General features: G+C 35.2%; 1 protein-coding gene across 2 annotated transcripts; it reads right to left on the bottom strand.

Annotated features, from left to right (window-relative positions):
- Positions 1-1,592: 1,592 nt before the first annotated feature.
- Positions 1,593-15,513, bottom strand: LOC122533917. 2 transcript variants are annotated; one of them, XR_006307800.1, is made up of 4 exons: positions 13,736-13,966; positions 3,838-3,962; positions 2,939-3,195; positions 1,593-1,881 (listed from the first exon to the last, which is right to left on the bottom strand). XR_006307800.1 is itself a non-coding variant. In XM_043664078.1 (4 exons), the coding sequence occupies exons 3-4, from the start codon at positions 13,906-13,908 to the stop codon at positions 2,991-2,993; spliced, it is 378 nt and encodes a 125-aa protein (XP_043520013.1). In that variant the 5' UTR covers positions 13,909-14,005; positions 14,114-14,172; positions 15,477-15,513; the 3' UTR covers positions 2,862-2,990. The 2 variants fall into 2 exon arrangements, 1 of the variants encoding a protein (XP_043520013.1); XM_043664078.1 differs by lacking the exons at positions 1,593-1,881; positions 3,838-3,962 and adding exons at positions 14,114-14,172; positions 15,477-15,513 and having other exon boundaries at positions 2,862-3,195; positions 13,736-14,005.
- Positions 15,514-24,846: the final 9,333 nt, after the last annotated feature.

Here is a 24,846-nt window from a genome sequence, read left to right as displayed (position 1 = left end):
TTAAATTCCTTAATGGAAATTGAAAAATTCGCGTAAATAATTTGTAACGAATTAAGAACAGAGTATAAATCCTTTAACATGAGAAGAAAAAAATAAAATAGAAGAATTATGATCATATAACTTGAAAGAAAGCTACATTTCTTTCAGTAGTGAACTAATGATAAGCGTTATTTATTTATTCTCATTATTTTGTATTAATACATAACAGAAAATTTTTCAAAGTTCGAAGAGATTTGCTTAGCTGAATATCGACCGATTGGCTACTAAATTGAATTGTCTCTAAATACTGAACTTGAATTACTGGTCGCAAAACTGTGTCACACCAAACTCGTCCCTAAACTCGTGATCTCCTCAGAGTCTTCTTACGTAAAAAGATCTTGATCTGCTCGTTTTCAAAGGACTCTGAGGAGTCGTGGAGCAGAAGACGTATTAAGACCAATCAGCAAGTATAGGGGAGGTTTCCAGAATTTCTCATTACCACTCGGTAAAATACTCGCGTGAGATGGCAAATTTGGAAAACGGTTCCACCGTCTTTTGAAAACCATTCCTTTGCCTGCACGATACTTTTGATACGTGTGTATGTCAATAACAATAACTAACGTGCAAAAATATTCCGCGCTGACTCGAAACTAACTGAGATTTATGGGGTAACATTTATAGGGAATATGTTGTACATATGCTGGATATTATTGTTAGTTCAACAATAATAATATTATAGTTGGAAATTTTCTGAATGGTCTATATTTGAAAGTTGCAGAAAAATGTGTGAAAATTCTTAATTTGACAGGCTGGGTCTGAGTCCACGTGATAAGTAGTAACTAACAAAAATATATGTATGTAAGTTAAATCGATGAATGAAACAAGTATAATTATCACTTACTATTCCTATTTTTGCTAATCTTGAACGCAACTCGCTAATCTAGGGCTCATGTAATAGCAAGTTTGACACTAATTTGACAAAATGTTATACTTACACTTTATCCTAATATCCATTTTTTCTACATAATTGTACAACGATTTATGTTTTTATATTATGTTATATTATGTTATATGTTATATCATATTATGTTATATATGTTATATCATATTATATTATATGTTATATTATAAATATTATATCATATATTTGTAAATAATAAAAGTCGTGGATATTGATAAAAAAAAAAAGTCAAACAGACGAAGACGCTTACTCTACTTTCAATTTTATATCAAATTCACGTTCGATACCTGGCTGTGGTAGAGAATGCATATATATTCCCCTCAAAATTCTGTAGGCATTTTGCAAGGTAGAATGGTAAGAAACTGCATCGTTGGTCGATATTCAACCAAGTATTACGGCTCTACCATTCTCGTTTTAGAAACCATTTATGAATATCGATATCGGTGTGCACTAAATCTGAAAAAAAAAAAAACTCCCAACCATCGTGCACATTTTCAAACTAACCCCGAGGTAAGACAAGCTTGTCTTTACCATAGAAAATCTTCTCCTCGCGAGTATCGAAATGTACATTATATAACGTATGTACGTTGGAAACGAAATGTTGGAATATCGTAGATAAGTTCTGATCCCCGGAACAAACGCTTCGAAATAAAATACACAAATGCGCGAATATATATTTTGTTAATGAAATATAACGACGACGGTGACTGGCTTTACCAACATGAATACATTTTTTACAACAATATACACACCTAACTTTGTCTTCGTTCTCGTTCAAAGCTCTCGGCCGTTAATTCTCGAGAGCGAAAAGAAGAAACTCTTTCTTCGCTCTCTCAAACTCTTGGCTGCACCTCCTCACTTACCTCCTCGCACGCATTCTTCAGAAGCGTTTAATCTTGCACGCGCCTATTTTCTTCTCCTTTTGTCTCTTTCAGCCGTTTCTAAAAGACATTCGAGCATATCCACTTCAAACTTTAGATAGCTGTACGCAACCTTTCACGCGGAAATTTTAAGCAGTTAATTCTAAACGCTATTCTTTCGCGCCGTTGTTCGAAACAATTCTCGCCCGCGCGATAAAATTCCCTTCGCCTTGCTATAATATTTCACCGGCACTTCTCGTTTACAGTGACTTTTCAATAGAACGAAATAGTAGACGAAATTCGTTGAATGGATAATCTGATGATTTATATATTGATATCGAAAATCCCGCCACCGGTCACGTCATCGATCACTTAGCGCTGAAAATCTCATGTCGCCGCAATTACGTTATCGGTTATTGAAATTGAACATTACGTGACAGTAACGTCGCCGATTAGTGACAATGAAAAATTGTCGATAATTTATATAAATTATCTGTATTAATTAATTAATTTATTTATTATATACTATTATTATTATTTAGTATTATATTATTATTATTATATATACTTTTATTATTATTTAGTATTATATTATTATTATATATATTATTATAATAGTATATATTATAATTATATATACTATTTATTATATAAATAATTTATATTAATAATAATAATATTATTAATTAATTATATATAATATTTATCGTATTAATAATATTATTAATTAATTATAATAATATTAATAATTAATTATATATACTATTTATTATATAAATAACTTATTTATATAAATTATCAATAAACGGATAAAATTTCGTAAAAAAAAAAAATCATATAACGATATGACAAAAGAAAGATCATAAATGAACAATTGTCAATAATTTATGAAGTGATATAACCTCGTAAAAAAATGTCATTTTTCACAAAGTTTGGCAATTTTTCATTGTCATTTATATATAGGTTATGCTCTTCACATGTGTAACACAAAAAATTATCAAACAAACTAGTCCTTTTCGGAACTATTTCATTGCTTAGACCTCTGTCTAAATGAGGCCACCGGCAAATCAAGGAAAGCGAATGCAAGAGAAGACGGAAATAGAAAAAAAAAAAAAAAAGGAAAAAAGATGGATAATACCGTTCTGTCATTGTGGCAGAAAAGTGTGATAGATCTGCAATCCTGGGAAATATCAGCCGGCAACAGGGCCTTGACTAAGATTCCAAGTGGCAAACAATCCATCTGCTGCGTTGCGACATACATATCTGCTAATTTTGCCTCGGAGTCGCCTCGTTCTGAATTTCTGCATGAAACCGAGTGGCAAGTGAGAGTCGCCTCTCCGGTGCGAAGGGTTAAAAGGACACTCAGCGGCCTCACGATGAGTAACATTTACGTTTCTGAAATTATAAAGATCGAAATTATGTACGTACTCGTTTCGTTTCTGTTCAAGTTCTAGCTTCGATTTCGCCAGGTGCACGTACAAAGCTTAATCTCACGATCTCGACAAAGTTCGATTAATAAAGAATTTGCAGAATCGCGAAACGCCTTCGATAACTTTTAGACTTTTGTCGTTATTCCTTCAATTTTATACAATTGTCACGTTTTCATACGCTTCGCGTTGAAATTTCAGAGCGAGAATTACTACGCTCGATCTCGGCAAACCTTTCAGAAACTTCTCAATTCAAGAATGAATCGCGAGCGAATAAAATTCAAGAGAAACGCAATAATTTTATTACGCAAACGTTTTTGAACGTTGCGTTTCGTAATTCAGTCGATTAATAAACCTTTTCTTCCAAATATCTCCCGAACACGCGTGACTCTCTATTTCAGGCAACCAGGGAATTAATCAGGATTTATGCACAGGCGGACTGCCCGGAATTTGAAATTCCCCGAGAAGAAAGTCCTCGCTCTGAATTTCCACGGCGTGCTCGATAAATTATGGTTATTTTTTTTTTTTTTTTTTTTCTTGTCCCCCTCGGATAGAGGAACGTCCGATATATAGAGGAAGGGAACGTGTCGTTGTTCGTGAGATTACTCACGTTTTCGTAACTTGCACGTAGCCTTTGGCATCGAGCCGTTCGATCATCTGGCCCAGCGGTAAGCTCTATCGATAATGCAGACAGTTTCCATAGGGTGTCCTGGGAAATCGGCTTAACGAATGTGGCTGAAAGATTATTTTCAAAGGTGTTCATAATGCATCCGGTCGTACGTTAAGGGTGCTCTGTCTCCCGATGCCCCCTCGAGAGGGGCTGCGTTGCTATTGACCGCGATGCGAGAAAAAGCGCCGCGGCAGAGAGAGAATTTCAACCCCCGCTATTAAATAATTTCGATTCCGATTCGACGAAAATTAAATTAAAATTTTCGATAATTGAAGTGTTAAAAGAATGAAACGGAGAGACGCGAAAAGACAGATTTTATCATTTATTCGCGGAGAGAGAGAGAGAGAGAGAGAGTCGATGATTGATTTGCGTTGATTGAATCGGCTCGAACAGAAATTGATTTAATACGGCGTATGAATTTCGAATAATAATTAAACGTAGGATGGGAAATAGAATTGTATGTTGTACGATCTTTTTTTTTTTTTTTTTTTTTTTTTTTTAATGATAGCCGAAGTTTGTTCAATTTTTACTACAAACAGATGCGACGAATAAGTAACGGAGAATTTGTTTCGCAGATTTTGAATCGGGGATCGGAAAATAAAATTTCCAGAATATTTTCGGAATACAACGTAAATGGATTGAACGGTATTATTTATGAATTGCAGCTCCATGAAGATATACAAGTTAAATCAGATGTTATTCGATGCAACAGGAAGCATGTAATTGCAAATTACATTAATCATTTCAAATCCACGTCGAAAGTAAAACCGTGAAAATCGTTAATCTGAAATTAAATATTATTGAAAAGCGTTTCAGAATATTTTCAAAAATATCATCGCACGAACTGAATGAGATAAACAATTAAATAAAGACAGCCAATTTAAATCAGATATCGTTCAATGTAACAGGAGGTATGCAAGCTGCAAATTACATTCACCATTGGTAATAAAATCCACGTCGAAAGTGAAATCGCGAAAATCGTGACTTTGAAATTATCGTTGAAAAGCATTTCCGAATATTTTCAAAAACTTGCACTGGCAACCGGTTCGCGGACCATTACGAGTGACCGAACCACAATATATAATAATTCGTCGCTTTCTTTTCCTTTTGAACTCGTCGTTATGATATCACTGGATGGAAATTATCAAGAAATTATCAAGAACTAACTTGTCATATGTTTTGTTTGGGTTACATTTAAATATACTTAAATATTGTACATTAATTTATACATTAATATAATATAATTATAATATTACAACTATTTACATTATATATTAATACAATATAATTTATATTATAATATTATAACTATTTATATTATATATTAATATAATTTATATTATATTATAATATTATAACTATTTATATTATATATTAGTATAATATAATTTATATTATAATATTATAACTATTTATATTATATATTAATACAATATAATTTATATTATAATATAATAACTATTTATATTATATATTAATACAATATAATTTATATTATAATATTATAATTATTCATATTATATATTAATTTATATATTTATATATTAATTTATACATTTAAATACACTTGAAACTGAGAAAATGTTGCAATTTTGGTGCAAAAAATTCTCAACGTGCGTGGCACGTCATTCCAGCGCAAGAAATTAAATCAGATATATTCTTCAACGTAATAGGAACTTTGGTCCAGTTTAGTTGAGAATGAAACCAAAAACACACACACACACACAAAAAAGAAATTTACGAAGCAATATTGCGTCTTCTCCTCATTTTTAGAAATTGCCTGGATGAGAAGACGTTCCTTTCGTTCCTCGTTTGTACAAAAGTTTCCTGCTCATCTAGCGTGGCACAGAAGAAACGTTCGGTAAGAAGGGGAAGGTTGGAATTCCCTTTCGTTGTATATTACGTTAGCATCGCGCGGCAAGATGGATTTCACAGTTAAATGACATCGTTATTCTTCACCCGGGCTAACTGTTATTAACGAAAACTATTATCAACGAAGATACATTTATTCGCCGGGGGTTAATGTATTTTTAATTGCGTGTTATATTCCCCCGGCGAGGAAGATGAATTTCACCGTTAACTACCCCCCGTCATTTTTGTTTCTTTTTTTTTTTTTTCTCCGCCGCGCGAAACGCCACGAAACAAAAGATCTATCGCGAAAGTTGCATTCCAAGTTACACCCGTTTATAATACCCGTTTAAAAAAAAAAAAAAAAAAAAAAGAAGAGGCCGATGTTACACATCGTTTCTTCTTAATTATTCGTTACGATGCGTATTAATCGTCGCGATAATGGCGTTCAATTTTGTTTACAATTTAATTCTGAACTGAAATATACCATTTATAATAATACCACTTTACGTTCGTATACATCGTTGCTCACGTACTGGAAGTTTTTGCAATGAACACATTGTGTTTGTGTTGTATAAAGCATTTTGAGTTACGTTAAGTTAGAAAGTGATTTAAAAATATGTACAAGGTATTTGATACAAATATATATAATAAACACGAAAAAACAGCACACAATTACGTTTATACATATTATATAATATCTACACTTTATATACATTAGTATGTAACGAGATATACATAATGTACAATTATGTATATAATAATATTAAATACTCAAGATGGCTACCAATTTCTACACGTGTATATTAATATTCTACCAAATATATGTGTGCAACAAATATCTTGTGACTTTCATATACATTTTCACATGGATGTTAGATTGCAATATAAATTTAAGTGGATTATATTAAAGGTTGTATCAAATGATACAATCATAATCACAAACATAATAACATAATCGTAACACACAATCGAACACAATGAAATAAAATTTTATACGGCACACGTGAAAGATAAACTCCGTGACAAACACTTTCGAATACTTTCGCAAGACGTAACACTGGAAAATGAAATTATTTGCATCCCTTTAGCATCAAATATGACGCTTCGGTTGGTTATTGCACTCGTAATTATTTGTATGAAACGACATCCCCGAGATTCGATTTTAAATCGAGGGGTTAATCGAATCCTCCCCAGATGCGAACAAAACGAATTATCGTTACCGATGAGACTTTTGCGCTTGCTCGATTAATACGTATCGCGCCGCGATTTCTATAGAGTCCACGGGGTGGGAGAAATAAAACGTCGCCGATACACGCGTCGGACGCACACAAGCGGTCAACAATATCGGATAGTGAAATCCTTGGAAATGAAAAATTTTGCTGGAGGGCCGGCGTACACATGCACGCGCGAGGCCGATCTGTTATGTAGCGGGCGCAGCGGGTTCTGTCGATAGTTTCGCCGCATGTTAAATCGCACACGAAAACAGGGGAAACGCCGGAAAGAAAATACCGTGGCGTTTTTACTCGAATTGTCAAAGGAAACGTGAAACGCGAAGTTTCGTGAAAAATAAAGGACGCACGCGCCGCGACGCGCGTTTCCTCGCGAATTCTTGCGAATCAACGCGAGAGAGATATTGTTGCTCTTGTTTCGTCCCGCGAATAATGAATCCACAACGTTTTCCAATTCCTACCCGAGACTAACTGTTGGCTAACTGTTGGAATAATTTCGCCCGGTTTGATCAAACGAATAACGCCTGCGCCAACATGAAATAATATTACGTATGAAACAATGACGATATTACCGAAAGTATATTAGCGATGTAATTTTATATTTTTATAAAATAATATATATATATATATTTTTTATATTTTTATAAAATATATATTGTTAAATGAAAAATTTAGTAAATGGACAAATTAATTGTTTTACCTGTATGTATTTTGTAGATTTTTGCAACTTTAAATTGTATTGTGAATTATAGGTAAAATTTATGGAATAAATTGTGCACACCTCGGGATAGAAGCACTCTCTGTAATTTCTCATATCGTGTGTGTCGTAAAGTAGAGAGAACGCGCAGATTTTCATCAGTATTGCGCGTGGATCTTTGTCATGTTATTACCTAAATGCAATTTCTCAGAAATACGAAAACGAAAATATAATATACTGCTCGTAGCCTCGAGGCGAACAGACTTGAACAAGTCTAATGTTTACGCTCCTCAGTCGTACGGAGGCTATCGAAACCATAACATTCGTGCGAAGTACAATCGATTAAATCGGCGTATCAACGTAGCAAACGAATAAATTTGCAAAAATTGGTCGTGGAAGAAAGTGAAATCCAGCTGAAACACGCGCGATATTGAAACGAAACGAAGAACATTATGAAGAAATGGCCAAAACAGTCGACAGAAATCGTAAAGTGATGATTAATTTGATAAAAGGCCTCGATAATTATGGCAAAAGAAAAAGTAAACTAACAACTACTCTTGGAATAAAGCTTAGTATAACATTCTTGGAACAAACGTGCCATAATACGCACAGCGTCAAATTCAAGTTCGATTGAGAGGCAAATTGCAGAAGAAGCTGAACTTACGACAAGTATGAGAAATGTTCGACATCTTTTGAAGAACTGTGAACATCTGAAACGACAAAAATTGCAACGAAAATGTTATTTTAAGCAAGAACATAAGCTGTGCCGTTTGGAATTTGCTAGAAAAACATGTTTATACAAAGAAAAAATGAGAGTCATATTTATCAAATGAAAAAAGATTCAATTTAAACGAACTTGATGGTTTTCACTATCGTGTTTTGTGAAAGGAGCAACTGTCGACCCATGGAAGGCGGTGGTATAATGATTTTGGGAGATACTGGTTACCAAGGTAAGATGGAAACAAAATGTATTACAGGAAGATTAAATAGTAAAAAATAGATTGAAACGATTGACGAACAAATTAACACGTGTGCGAGAGAAATTGCTGGAAATAAATAGATTTTTCAACGATTCTTTGCAAACAAAAGAATTCGTGTTTTAATATAGCCAAATCTCCAGACTTAAATATTACAGAAAATTTTTGAGGGAGATTTGGCGAGAGCCAAAGCCAAAATGAAAAATTATAAATGTCGCACTTTGTTACCTAAATGTATTTTATAGACTTTTGGAACTTTTTTAAATATTCTATAATATTTAGAAGATGTTTCTTGTGAGCACTATAATTCACCAGAATTATATCTTCTATATTTCAATTGATATTATTTATTAATTTACTAATATCATCGAGTAATCTTTAAACACTGAACATCAAAAACATTGAATTAAAATTTATATTATTATAAATACAAATATAGAAACTCCGTATTTTTTTACGTTTTCTATACTTAACCCTAATTTCCTCCCCTGTTAAAAAGAAAAAAGAAAAAAAAAAACGAGAAACCTACCCGAGTAATTTGTTCAGGCAAACTCTGCCGTCGAGTTATCGAGAATATTATTTCTCCGGATTGATCCTTAAGCACGCGAGTCACGTGATATAATTAAACAGCGTAATATTAACCGGTTTGGAAATGGATTTTCCAGCGGTAATCGTGTCAGCCAAAAACGTCGCGCGATGAATTACAACCGGGGCGAAACACTTGAAACGCGTTCGCGCCGACATTTCTCCCCAGATTCACCGCGGCGACGTTAACACAGTATATCGCGTTAATTTACAATTTTCAACGCGCAAACAGCGACGTGAAAATTTCTCGATGGCTACGTGTTCGCGCCTAAGCTTTTATGGCGTTCCCTTTAAACTTTCAACTGTGTTCTCTCACCTCTCTCCGCTCGCTCGCTCGCTCCATCTTCCGGTATTCGTTCGCTCCACGCCGTCGAATGCAAGTAGGAGCATTTAAATTAACGATAATTTGAGCCGCAGGTTTGCAAACTAGTCCTTGGCAATTCTACGGTGCTCGTTTAATCGCCTCGGGCTTTTTGTTTCGCCGCGACTTAACGCAGTGATACCCCCGCGGGCGTTTTCTCCATCCCTCCTGCCCCCGGTAACGGCGAATATGATTCGTTAACACAATCGCGTCTCTCCCGCATTGATTTAATTAATAATTTCAGCCGCGAAATGCGTTCGATTCTGTCGTTCAGCTAATGAATCTCGCGCACCGACTGTTTATTAAAAGGGTATTTCGGTTTGGATTACGATGTCGAGGTCGCGGATGCAAAAAAAAAAAGAATAAAAGAAAATCCATGGAAAATTGCGGCAGTTCACTTGCTCCCTCCGTATTAATATTCTGTCTAGCAGTCGAAAGTTACCGAAGCTCTTTGAATTTAGCTTTCTGTAGTTGAAAGCTGTCCAAACTTCGACAACATCGATAAAAAATGATTTTCAATCGTCATTATGTTTCTAACGTATTCTACTTGATAATATTAATAAGCTGGCTTACTAAAGGTAATTGTGGTTTTCTTTTTGAAAGGCGAATTTCTCGTGAGAAACCAAGATTTTGTTCGTTTATCTTTGGGACAATTTCGTGGTTCTGCATTCGAGAAGGTTCATCAGCAGTAAAATTTAATCAATTCTGACATATCTGTCGTAGGTTTATGGTCTCTTTACCATATAACGTCGTATAATTTTTTATCAGCTTACACAGTGTTTTTCTCCGTTTTAGAGACACGACGAAAATGTTCCTCTTTGACGTGTTTTTTTTTTTTTTTTTTTTTTTNATCGCTGAACTGTAGAAATTTATTTTATTTTTCCAAAGAATAGAACTGTTCGATTTAATTCGATTTTTTTTTTTTTTTTTTTTTTTTTTAATCGGCGCCAACCATACGATTTAATGAGATCGTGCATTTTCTTTTTTTAAAACAACTTGAACAAGGCTTACAGGTTACACAATGAATTTATGGTTTAAAATGAAGATATATATGTTCATCCATTAAAAAAAAAGAAGTGATTACTTTTCGACCAATCCAATAAAAATCATACATTAAAAATACATATTTTTAATGTACATATTTTTAATAGATATTTTTGCTTTCCTATATACGAGTAATCTAGTATTTGCAAATTTAAATAAATAGTAAGTTTTTTTTTTCCTCCTGAAAAATTTGATGTTTGACACTTGTGATGTTTTCTGCAACTCTCTAGTTACGTCAGAAACTTAAATTTTATTCCAAGAATGTGAAAATTTCGAGTTTCGAGAATACTTTTTTCGCGATTCAACACTCTCGATAGTCAGGTAAAAAAAAAAGTATGAAATCAACGAACAAAGAATCATTTGCAGCGTGAACAGAGAATGTTTGATTCCTGTGTCTCAAATCTTTGATACGAGATACTTCGCGAACGCTCGGTGATCAATTTTCGTTTTCAAGACTACTATCGATCGTAACTCTGAGATAATAATGTAAAATTGTAAAACATTCAAAGCTAAAGAAATGAAGAAAAAAAGAAGATATCTTATGCATGAAAGACAGATCTCACAATCAGTACATCCGTCACTATAATCGACAAAAAAAAAAGTAAATTAAATCCAGAAAGAGTTCGGATGTTAACGTTGCCAAACAAGAATTTCCATTAGACATTTCTGCACGTTGTTATACTTTTCTTCGTATTTTGTTTAACCGTGGCCAATAAAAATTTCATATGAAAGTGTCAACTCCTTCTTAAAACAAGAAATTCCTCTTACGGCATTAAATCAGCACGACAAGTCTCGAGAGTTTCGAGTTACGAAAGTTTCGGGAGTATCGAACTCTTACGAAGTTCCAGATCCGAGTTTCGAGAATTTAAAAATTAGTTTCAAAACTCTGCCCTGTTTTATTTTAGGAATTTGGGATGATGTCGGATCGAGGCACGAGCATGTATATTAAATTATTACCTTCTTATTGTTAGCAGAGCTCCGTTTGTACGGACTTGCCGACAGACAAATAAATTTGTATAGAGTTCACTTTGCTGGTAATTTTTCGTTCATATGGTAAAATTAACGACATTAAAATTTGACTAAAAAACCATACTACTAAACTAAATAATTTCACAATGTTAGTAAACTAGGAAATTAGCAGATTTGATTTTCTCCAAACAATCGTGTTAGAAACTTAAACTTTATTCCAGAAAACTGATGTATTGTTGAATAGCATGTGCTGACTGTATCAGTGTTGGAAAAAAATGTTTCTGCATTGGAACAAACATGGTTAGGAATTTAAATTTCATTGTGAAAAATCGAGATGGTAAGCTACTTCAGTGTTAAATAACAGAGAGCGCATAAATATACATATTTAACGCGTATTTATTCCATGAATGAAAAATAAAATAGAATTTCACGGTGTGATGGAATTTCGTAAATCTTTTATGTTGCTGCCAACGAAACGCGGGCGCGTAACAAGCTTAAATGCTTTCGATACGTTAGCATTGCTGTTTCCACAGATTAATTCAGCTTACACGCGTCCAGATTAAGTTTTGCGTATGTTACAAAAAAGGAATGGAGCGCTGATGTCATCGCTATCGATCGCTCGAATCAACAAATAAACGTGTTCAAATTAAATTACTTCTTCGTTCCAAAGTTTAAATATTTGTAATACATTTACGGATATTTTCAATGAAAATATGAGACATTTAAATTAAGACAAGGCATTGTGGATAAATCAATCTTCGTATTTTTTCGTATTTTTTTGGGGGAAATAATAGATACGGTTTAATTTGCTGGTATACATTTACAAACCGTTCGACCAATCGATTCGCTTTGTTCGATGGAAGCTGAATGTACGTGTACCGCACAGTTTCCTGCTTTTTGTACATTGTTATTTTAAATGTTTTCGTTGTTTGAGTTCATGAAATTTGAAAACTTCGTGCAAATTTTGATTGCCATTCTCTCAACGCTGGTCACGTTGTTCAATACCTTTTTGTTCTTTATTTTCACACATACGACAGTTCTGTTCGTAGAATTTCTATATATGTTTATGCATATTTACGCAAAACATCAAAGGAAAGAAAGTTCAATTCGCGTTTTCACGTGAGGAGAATTTCACAAAGAGAAAAACCCCGATCGAGTGTAAATTTTAATAACAATCGGTTCTGCGATTTCAACGCCAAAAATTTACTTAACCTTTTCGTCGTTAATCGAGAGAGAGAAAAAAAAAAGAAGACAGAAATCTGTGAATCATTTGTCAGAACTATCGATTCACGAGGAAATCGGATTCCCGAAGAAATTTCATTAGAACGGGGACGTCATAAATGTAAACACCGGAGCAATGAAAATTCCATTAAACGTCGCAAATGCACCTCGTCGCGCCGGATCCCGAAATTCCACGATCGAACTTCTCCCAAATAAATTCGACGGGAGGAACTTCCGAACTCCAGAGAAAACAACGGATAAAAGTTTGATAGAAGAGAGATTAGCGCTTTCAACTCGCGCGGAAGGTAACGTCGAAGCGCGTAATAATTTCAGTAGAACCGTTTCCTCTTCGGCTGGAAATTTCCTCTCGGGCGAGAACTCCTCGTCCATTATATGCATTATCATCCGTGAAAAAGAAAGAAAAAAAAAAAAAAAAAAAAAAGAACGATAACGTTCGATTCGTCGGTAGGATCGTCGATGAATTGATACAGGGATACCAACCTTCCGCGTTCGCGCAGAAATCGACGAGTACGTACACCAGTACGATAAGTATTCGATAATGAGCGAGTTGGAAGGCAGGAAGAAAACTCAGATAAGAAGATTTACAGAATATTCCATTTTTCGTGGCTTTTGTGCGCCCGGTAGGAAAATGCAGCATAAGCGCGTGAGCGAGGGCGCGGCCGAGTCGCGAATTTCTCGCCCGAGTATTCCCGCTTCTCGTTAAACTAAATAAGGGCTGTTTTTCGCGAAAAAAAAAGAGGAGAAGAGGGGGAGGGAGGGAGAGGAGGGGGGGGGTGAAACTAACGAAAGAAAGGATGCTCGCTCACGGTCGTGAGCCTTGGCTGAAGGGTAGCAAACGAGCGTAATTAGACACCCCATCTTGCTACCTCGGCCGATCGTTTACCTCTCTGCCCTCGCCGCCATTGTTGTTCCGTTTCTTCTCGCGGCCTTGATGCCCGCCCTCGTCCGCCCTTCCAATTCGTCTCCTTCAGCCACGATATATCCAGTTACATTATACCAGTCGGAGCAACCAGCAACCGGAGAAAAACATTGTCCGAGCGTTAATGACAAAGGCATTCGTCCACCAATTGCGATTCTCAACCCCCTGCCGTCTATACACCTTTCGTGTTTCTTCTGTACGGGGTGGCTAGTTACTAGAGATGGGCTCGATCACCTAACAAAATCACTCAATTTATTATTCTTATAATTCCTCTATAATCAAAAGTGGGATCAAGTTGCAAGAATCTACTAAAATTGGTTCAATTCTTACGATGAACTGTACCTTTGATTGTGCGTTGATTATAGTGGAAGTTTTCTAGTTGTCTTCCGGTGCTACTCAACCTGACAATTGACAAGATAGACAATAGTGAGAAACGTAATTAACGATATACAGGAAATTTTTCAAATTTTTACAAGTGGATGATTTCTGAAGTGTGCTTCGAAGCATTTTTGACTCGAAGCACGTTCCTGCTTTTTCTATACGCGATTTTCAAGATTGCGTCAGGCTCGATAAATTAATAAATATAATTTGGAGCTTTATTTTTTATTATTTCAATATGCTGAATCAGAATTTCAATCAACAATAATTTTATTAACATGTCGATTTTCATTTGAAAGTAAGAAGTTAAAATTTCTACATTTAATATCGACTTGAAGAAATTAATCGATATAATTAATTTTATATTTTCGAGAGTCTAATAAAAATATTAATTAATAAATACAAAGATATGTACATACATGAACATACATATACGAATCGTACTGTGCGTATATACATAACTATCTACATTAAACTTGTACATTAAACTACAATGAAACGTACACGTTGAATAAAATACTTGATTTGTACAAAAGGAATACATTACATGAAATAAATAAATGAATACATTACAAATATTTGGAGCATTCTTTTTCAAGTATTTTTACTTTCTAGCATATTATTCGATATCCATAAAACTTGCATATCTTGACTTAACTCGAACTAGTACACGCTGGACTTAATCTCTTGCGCCACGCACGTCGAGAATCTTTTGTTCCAATATTGTAATATTTTCTCAGTTTTAAGTATAGACAAAGTAGGGAAAACAAAGAATAAATGTATTACTTCTCAATAATTTCTATCCTAAGTGATATCATACCGACGAAAGTTCGAAAAGAAAGCGACGAATTATTGTCTACGGTTATTTGGCCACTCGTTATGGTCCGCGCGAACCAGTTGCCAGCGCAACTGGTCAATTCCATCCCTAGCTATCCTTTTGCTACCCTTCGCTCCTCCCCTTTAACTCTCCTTTAATTCTTTTCCATCCTTTCGTTACGTTCCACCTTTCGTCCGTTACGCTACTTACGGTTACCTCGCGCGCGGCAATTAACAAATTAATCGCGATGATCTGAATCGTGGAGCTCGGTGACGCGGACACGTGCTTGTTCGCGCATATTAATGAAACCCCAGCGAGTTAATCGTGACGGTTATTATCACGAAGCGGATAGCAGCGGAAACTACCTTTGCTTTGCAACTACATTGTTATCCGAGTTCCATTGTAACCTGAGGGAAATATCAATTCACTTTGCAATACACAAGCTGATCGGTCAAATGATACAGCGTATCGGCCGTTTGTTAGCGATATTAACGTCAAGCATTAATTTACCATAAAAGGCGATGCCGTTTTATTTTAGTGGATACGTTTCCGCGTTGGATTTAATTAGATCGATCGCGCCTCTCGTTACCATTTTGTTTACAGGTCACGCTTTCTCGTTCGGGACGAACGAAAATATCGATCTTTCTTTACGATCTTGAAACAGTCCACAACGATTGTCCCCGTCTGAATTGTTACTGGGTGTTCGATGTTCCGCGACACCGTTCGCTTTTTATTCGTCGGGCAAATCGAACAATTGAACGTTTAATCGTATACTTAATTTGAATGTGAAAGGCTATTGTTTGAATGGTAATTATACGTACATTGATACTACGTTAACACAGTGACCGAATAATTGATAATACACGTTCATTTTGAAACACGCTCGAATAATTTATTTCACGCGGTCAAAGCCGACGACGTCGTTACACACGCGTCCTATATTATGGTATCTGACGCATTAATTATTCATACAACTATTGATACGACCGGTTACAATGTTATTCATACAGCGTAACGTGTCTTAGAATATTTGGCGAGCATTTCGGAAGATCGTAATAAGTCATAATGAACAAAAGTTAAACGACGAACGAGTACATATTCAAATTAAAATCAACATTAATTTACATGGAATATTATAATATTGTACGAGTCACAGCTAGGTTTGCATCATGGTATCGCGATCGATTGTCGCCAATCGTATTGTAATATTTACAACACACTATTGAACTGTATATAATTCCAGCGAGTTCGTGGCGTTATTATTATTTTACACTGGATACATCAGATAGGTCTCAGATAGACCGATGCAATTGTTTTTACAAATTATACGCTTACTTTTGAGGGGGAAACGGAAATGGGTATTTCATCAATATCAGTGAAAACTGATCAGAACAAAGAGAGAACAATGAGAAAAAGTTGTACTTAAGCGAAATATAACCAAGAGTCAAATTGATGTAGTTTCGTAAGGTTTGAAGAAAAGTATGAAAATTCTGTGAAAAAAAGAAAAAGATGACAATTACAAAATTCAAAAATATCAAAAAACAAAAGGGGAAGGGATGGATCATCCTGAAAAGTAGATAAAATTGATAAATTTTTTTTTTTCTTCAGATAATTACCAATTCTTTCCTAAAATGAAATTACTTTATCTCGAAACCTTTGATGAAAAGTAAATGAATTTATCCGCTTGATCCAATTTCTTTATGTCTCCAATAAAAGGGAAACGATGCTAAAGAAACAGAGGATTGTTAGATTTTTCAACCGGTACGGATCTGTACAAACGAATATTTAGGAAAGAGTCACCGTTACATTAAGATGGTCGAACATCTTCGGATAGACACCGAGAAGCAGATGAGACACGAACGATTGCTTTTATTGTGCTCCTTATCTCGCTCTATTTGCCCCGGCATCTCTCTACCTTTGATAATTTTTTACACCGGCTCGAATCGCCTCTGTACCGAACAGGAAATAATGGGATCGACGTACGCTTGACTTCTGCAACTCCCGGAAAGTTTGCAATCAGTCGTTGATGAATAAAACGGAAGGACGAAGAAAACAGATGTAAGAAAGAGGCGACGAGGAGGGAAAAAGGGGATTGATCAAAGAAATTAGTTGCCTCCGTTCGAGCGACGAAGACCAGGCGGGAATGCTTTGTATAAATATACCTGATCGCTCGGACGATCAATTAATTATTCTATCCTGGACACGTTGTTGCACGTTGGGGCATTATTTTCAACAATTTTGAGAGAAACTTCTGAACGAACGATTGATTGATCTACGTAGATTTCAAAGTGTGTGTAATGTGAAATTTCTAAATTATTAGGATTGATCTTGGTTTTTAAATTATTACATAGGCCTTGATTGAGGTGGTGATCATCATTTACTCTCACAATGAATTGTCACTACGTGGCAGATTTTTATGCAATTTCATACTTTTTATTAACGTAACTGAAGGAATGGAATTTCAATAAGGTTTCAGTTCATCCATTAAACGTTACAACAAATACTTCACTTTGAATATTGTTTTATTACATCGTATATATTATGTCAATGTATTGTATTAACACATAATATATTGTATTACATATATTTTACAATATCAATTATATCAATTATATCAATGATATAATTATCATTACATCATATATTGTCTCTTGTACATGATATTTTTGTAATTACGCGCATTTCGTTCACTCTTAAATATTTCATCAAGTGCATAAAAATCCGCATTATAATTATCACACAACGGTTTGTATAAACTTGCATCTGTATTAACATTTAGAAACACACCTTACGAACATAACACCCTACCTTCAAAATAACCTTCCGAAATGTCTCGCCTTGCATCGACCTATATATTCCTATATATAGCAGTATGACACGATCCTCGCGATGAGAACGTTCAGCCAACGTTATCCACGAAGACCGATTAGAAAGCATAAAGTGCTGCAGTTGAACGAAACTTCCAACAAACTTCAAACGCCGAAAAAAAGAAAAAAAAAAAAAAAAGGAAACAGCTGCTGAAGGGAGCCAAGCTAAGCCAAGCAATCAGAGTAACTGATTTCAAACACTAAGTGTAGGATCCACGGCAAAATAGAAGATAACTAGCCGTGGGTCGTTGGGCGTTAAAGCATAAGAAGAAGTGGAGTTTGCGTCTTGACGAGTTTCGCGCGAACATATACGAGCGACTAGCTTCGGGGAGCTTTGGCAAGCGGCCAGCTCGAGTATCTCTCATGTATTTGGCAGAATTTGTCGTCATTCTAACTCTCTCTCTCTCTCTCTCTCTCTCTCTTTCTCTTTTCTCTTCTCCTCCTCCTCCTCGGTTCCGTTCCCTTTGTTCCACCATGACTGTCTCATTCTCAGCCGCGCGACACCGTTCCATAGGCCTCTCGCCACTCCTTTAGATACTCGACGCGTCTGGGTACGTATGTTTGGTTACGCGAAATGCTCTTGTGCATCTCAAGTCGAATGTTTGATGGCGCTCTTCTGTTTAAACACAGACCCAGACACCACCGCGGTGAACGGACCGTGTCTTCAGATCTGCATACGTACCCTTGGGGAGGGGGTGACGTTCGCCTGACTCCCCGCCTGCATTCGGAGTAACCCGTTCGTTTGTTCTAATTGGATCAGACCGGTTGAATCGTTTCCTCGAAAGGGGGAGGGAAAAAAAAGAAAGAAAAAAGGAAAAGAGGTCGAAATTCGTCGACGGATTTTTACACCGGATAACTTTATCCACGGAGCGTTCCGTTCGCTCGATAGACTCGCTTTCGTTTCTCCTCCCCGTTTGGAAAAATTGATGAAGCACTTCCTTCTACGAAGCGTCCGTCCGTTCGTGAATCCTAGATATCGTATCGGGGCATCCAGTGGCGATAAATCCGCAAAGCCAATGGATGAAGCAGCAAATCATCCTCTCCAAGTGACCGTCAAATATACTTCGTAATCCTCCAGGTAACACGATCTATGGATTCGCCGGATATGTGACTTAATTGCCTTGGTTGTCTATGCGTGAACTATCGCTGTCAATTTTGCTCTCAATACCACCGTTCCACTAGAGGGAGGAGTTTTACAACCATCTGTCAGTCGCAGAAAGTAGAAAAAATGCAGACAGATGATACAATTTCTTTATCAAAATTTTGCACGTTCGTTTTACTCTTACGAGAATTTTATGACTTTTCATTTTTCATTTTTCTGAGTGTTTGAACGATTTTTTGGTGAAACGACGAGGTACGAATAAAATCTCTACGAGTAAAAAATATAATTCTGAATAAAATCTTCTTCGTTGTGGTATAACGTTTTTTTCTTTTCTTTAATTTCTTTGACGCAAATCGCCGCGATTACGCGATTATAATTTAATTCTGGTATTAAATAATATTGTGATCTCTGTGGCGATCGACTGTTATTGACTCTAGATAGATGTCGACGTAGAACGATGAAATATTCTTTGCTTTGTTCGTTTAATACATTTAGGCAACGATGGAAGTACACTCGAACGTGCGAATAGATCGTGCGAATGAATTTGAAGAGGATATCTATTGAAGAACAAAACTCGAGAGTTTCATAGCATATTCTCAATAGCGAGCTCGTGCAAGCACTTTTTTTTACGTAGATCAATTGGCCAGATCAATTCGAAGCGGAAGCAAAAATAAGCAAGAAACGAATATATAAAGAATATATTTAATATATTGTATATTATGTATATTAAATAATTATATATATAATGTATATTAAATTTAATTAAATGTATATTAATTTAATATACATATAAATTTATATAAATTTAATTTAATGTATATTATATTAAATTACAATTTCTACTTAAAATGAACAATGAAATTTAAACTGAATTGATAAGACGATTAAAGCCATGTGTTAACTTTAATTGAGCAAAATTCTTATCTGTATTTTCGTGTGATTTCACTTGAAACGATGAGATTGACTTAACATCCAATTTCTTCACGATCTACACCACAGATAATGGAAATTCGACCCGTGATGAACGTTGTTAACAAAGGAACTAGATCCAAGGGTAGGCGATCCTCGTGCCCCTGAATTACCTGTGTTTCGTATCATGAGTTTGTACACGTCTATCACTATCCAGTGTACAAACGCCAAGTCTCAACACTTCATATTCTCTGCAGAAAATCTTTCGCGTCCACGTGGTCTAAACATTCTGACAATTCCAGCATTCTAACAATTGGCTTCTAACGTGAAACTAATGATTGAACCTCTCAGGAGGTAAACTGATCAGCTCCATTGAAAATGCACAATTTGCATAATTAAAGTTCAACGTCTCGTCATTTTTGTAAATTTTATGTCTCGAAATACTTTGAAACATTAGAGTTTTCTTGATTAATCAAGGATTTGTAATTAATTTTTAAAAGTTTATTCAAGAGGATGGCATAAATAACTGCGAATTTCACAAAACTGAATTGAATAAGCTCAGTAAGACCTTGATTCTGCTCTTCCGCTGCATTATGTTAAGCAATGCAAATTGATTTCAAAGTGTTTGGTTATGCACTCGTAAATTACGACGATACTTGAATTTTCTCGTGTAAATCAGATTTAATCTGTACGTATTCATGGACTCTTTTGGTTCAGTGCCGTAATGAGTAATGGTGGTAATTTCGTTAATATTATTCCAGATTTCCTGCGATATTTAATGCAAGCATTAATCGAATACGCGGTTCAATATTGCGCAGCAGCGTAATTTACAATTTATCGCGATAAAACTTAAAAACGTGAGTCTTGATATTGTAATTCATTTGCGTTTCGCGAAATCGACGTTTCGTTCGTATCGCGTTCCTGCATTCTCAATTCGTATTGAAAAATTTTTAATAATTCTGTTCTGTAAACATTGGTGCCTCTAAGCGCAAAAATATCACGATGAAACTGCCGCGTAGCTATCTCCAATTTTTAATACGAATATATCGATGTATTACCTAGACACCCGTTTCAAATCCGGTAATCACTTTTTCAAGTAAATAAATATTTCATCTTTCCGTAGTATTTCGAAATTTCAATCGACTGTATTTAGAGATCAAAGTTATAATTATAACGCTCGTGTTTCTCAGAAAAATATAAAATTTGTTTCGTGCAAAAAGTAAAGGATACTTCAAATTTTTCAACGACGACGACGACGACAGACACATACATCCAGTATTAAATAAATTTCATTTCAAACCATTCGTTAGCATATATTAGCATGAAATGCATATATGTATAGAAGAGGTACGCATTTTCGGGCAATCCAGCCAAGAGATAATGGTAATACTAAAAATGTGACACAGGATGTCAGAGTGAATTAAAGTGATGCGGAATAATAAATCAATGTAGCTTCAACTGTACCAAGTGCAATGTATGAAAGAATATTATCCACGATCCGAATGAAATGTCACAATCATATTAGAAAGAAATATGAAATACAAAAGTACGAAGAAGTACAAAACACTTAAATATCGTACCAAGAAGAGAATAAGAATAACAAGAGCGAGACCGATGAATTCGTTTAAATTATGCTGCTCGTGTCAAATTTTAAGACTATCCTTTCATCAACAGTATGCTTATTAACGAATTATTGACGAAAAGAAATGTCGATTCACTTTTTCATAAATTCTTTGTAACATTTACCTTGTTACTGATATAATTCTCGTTGATACTTAAAAATTCACGTGATCAGTCCTCATTATTGATAATGCTAGGAACAGGTTATACGTACTAATGAGCGCGGCTATTTTCCCCTACGAACTATATAATAAGATCCTTAGTCTGTGCTGCTTTAAAAATCTGCATGATAAAGGTTCGCCAAAGAAATTCAACTCAAGCTTGAACGATTAAAAATGATCAAACGTTACTATGAAGGATAACTCCTCGCAGATGTACAGGTAATTTTCATCAGTTGTTTGTAGAACTTTAATCGGCAGCACTCGATTAACCATTTAAATCAAATTTTATAAAAGCTACGTGTTACCAATTCTACGGCGTTACAGTAAATTTTACAAATTTCCTATTCGATAAGTAAAAATGCTGAACGACGTAAAAAAAAAAAAATGTGAAAAACAAGTTACACAATTGGCGAATGAGTAACTTGTAATTTATATTACAAATATTATCAATTGACAAATTATTTTAGCCACGTAAATTGCGTCGCGTTCAACATCGAATTGATGGCGGAGATGTCTAACAAGTTTCGAGCATTTCTCGCGCAATGAACGTCAGTATTCGTTTCTATTTGGAAGAAAACCAACGACGGTGAACACCGATTCGCTAAGAAACACAGGCGCGAATAACGGAGTAAGCTTACGCCGTGGCGTTCAATCATCGCGAACGTCCCCGGAACTATTTCATTTTTCCCGTTCAGCAGCTCGGCTGTTCGCCGCGCTCATTCTACGCATAATTCTACTCCCTTGCTTCTTAGCGATGAGATTGCTGCTGCTACTGCTGCTCCGCGGATTATTAAATTCGACGGTGGCGGAATTTACCGGAACTGCGATTTCTCACATAGGATCCGCTCGCGATTGTGATGCGTCCGCGTAATAAATTACCGGCGTAATGTTTCCGCGGCGTACCGTTTTAAGAAAGTTCTGCCAAGTCGGCGCAATAGAAAAACACCATAAATTCATATCGATTTCGAGAGACATCGTCATCGGACGCGCAGACGACGACAATGGTTAGAAACGACCGCCAGCGCCGTGGCCGTGATCGCTGCGACGACGACAACGCGACGGTGGCATCGAGGACGACGCCCGCGAATAAATATTCGAACGACTAGTCAACGTTTTCCATTCCGGTTCGCCGATCGTCCAAAAATCTTGGGGTGGTATATAACACGTAGGGATGGATTCGAGCACAATATGTAACCACGAAAACATAAATCAAATTAGATAGCAAAAATGTATACATGCACGTGTTCATGTATACATGTGGTTAGTTAAGTTCAACATGTACATTTCACTCAATATACATAATTACGTTCCATTATTCAGTGTAATGTACAAGTACATTAATGCACAATGTATATGTACATTTCATCAATGCATACAATGTATATATATATATATATATATATATATATATATATATATATATATATATATACAATATGTTCCTTGAAGTTCAATGTATTGTAAAGTATGTATATTTCCGATTATAGTCAAATTATATATATACAAGTTCACTATGTATATATATTTCATCATGTTCAATTTATATAATGAATTCATTCAGTTCAATGTATATACATACATGGATACAGTGTATATATATTGAATAGAGTGTATACATTTCACTGTAATTCAATGTACTAGCTAAAAGCATACAATGTATAGATTTCATTGAAATACGTTCGTTATATAATATACAGTGTAAATATTTTATTATAGATCAATGTATACAATGCAGTGTATATATTCATATTTCATATTTCATCATAGTTCAATTTACAAGTTCAATGTATACAGTGTATGTATATTCATATTTCATTTCACACATACATATGTACATTTCATTACAGTTTAATGTATACATTAAACAATTACTTACAACTACTTCAAGTTCAATGTATACATTTCATCGCTTTTCAAGTTCAAATTCAATACAAGTTCACTGTACAAGTTCAAATTCAATACAAGTTATATACATTTCATTGCAGTTCAATATGCAAATTCAAGTTCAATACAAGTTTTATATTTCATTACAGTTCAATATACGAGTTCAATATATACATTTCGTTACAGTTCAATATACAAGTTCAAGTTCAATACAAGTTTTATATTTCATTACAGTTCAACATACGAGTTCAGTGTATACATTTCATTACAGTTCAATATACAACTTCAATGTATACATTTCATTATATTATAATGTACAATATGTACGTTTTATCAAATTCAATGTGAAAACAGTCATAAAGAGTTTGAGTCCAACTTGCTTGTACCGTACTCGATCCCATCTCTAGTATGTAATGTGTGTCGCGTTCGCCCAGCCGCGAAATGACAGATTTTTCTATCGCGCAGACGGATTTACAACAAGCCTTCAACCATTTTTCTCTCATCCCTTTCCGTCGATGCTCAGATATTTTTTCTTTCTTTTTTTCTGGTCCGTCCTTTTTTTTCAGCCGTGTGCCTTCGTACGTTCAAGCTTCCGTAGTAATTCAATTTGTCACGCAGACGGAAGTTTTGATAACATCCTTCCGCTTGATTTGTACGTTTCGCGGTGAACAACAGGCAGCAACAACAGCACCAAAAATTCTAGAACACGTATACGTACAACACAATGGCGTTGCCCTATCGATTTTACTCATAGTTCACCGTTTGATATGTCTCGTTACTCTTCTTTCGTTTAGCTTCTTCTTTCCTACTCTCCTTTTCCCTTCGTCCACCATTTTTCTTTCTTTCTTTTTTTTTTTTTTTTTTGTAGTCAGTATCACTAATTAAATTGCAACCCCGATTTTAACGAATTTCCGCTGACATCATTTCGCATTAAAATAATATCTCCGTTACTCGGACGTTAAAGCAGTCTGGTGTTCGCGGAATAATCTACTTTTTTATCGTGTGATCTCGTGAATTTTAGATCTTCTTGCCGCAACGTTGACGGACATTCACGGTCAACCAGAGTCTTTGTTACGTAATAAATGGAATAAATTTATTAACAAATTTTTAAAACCGAAGCAGAATCCCATATTCTTAGGAAATTTTTTTCGCAGATACGTTCACGTCCATTCGATTTCCTTTCTTTCCCTTAATTTTGTTTGCTCCGTATTTTTTTTTTTTTTTTATTTTTGCTTTTTAGCAAAGGAAGGATATACACTAATTATCGTTTCCCTCTTGCACGCGCAATTCTGTTTCCTCTCTTCCTTTTGCGTCTGTTCTTATTTTCTCCGTTTGTT

This window comes from Frieseomelitta varia, unplaced genomic scaffold (genome assembly GCF_011392965.1).
Source record: "Frieseomelitta varia isolate USP_RPSP 00005682 unplaced genomic scaffold, Fvar_1.2 scaffold_146, whole genome shotgun sequence".
Taxonomy (NCBI): Eukaryota; Metazoa; Arthropoda; class Insecta; order Hymenoptera; family Apidae; genus Frieseomelitta; species Frieseomelitta varia.
This window is presented reverse-complemented; position numbering and strand designations above follow the sequence as displayed.

Coding starts and splice junctions, on each gene's coding strand:
- LOC122533917 (XM_043664078.1), bottom strand. CDS start 13,908: ATGCCTTTGTCATTAACGCTCGGACAATGTTTTTCTCCGGTTGCTGGT. Junction 3,196..13,735: donor ATGGCGGCGAGGGCAGAGAG/GTAAACGATCGG, acceptor TTATAATTTCAG/AAACGTAAATGTTACTCATC.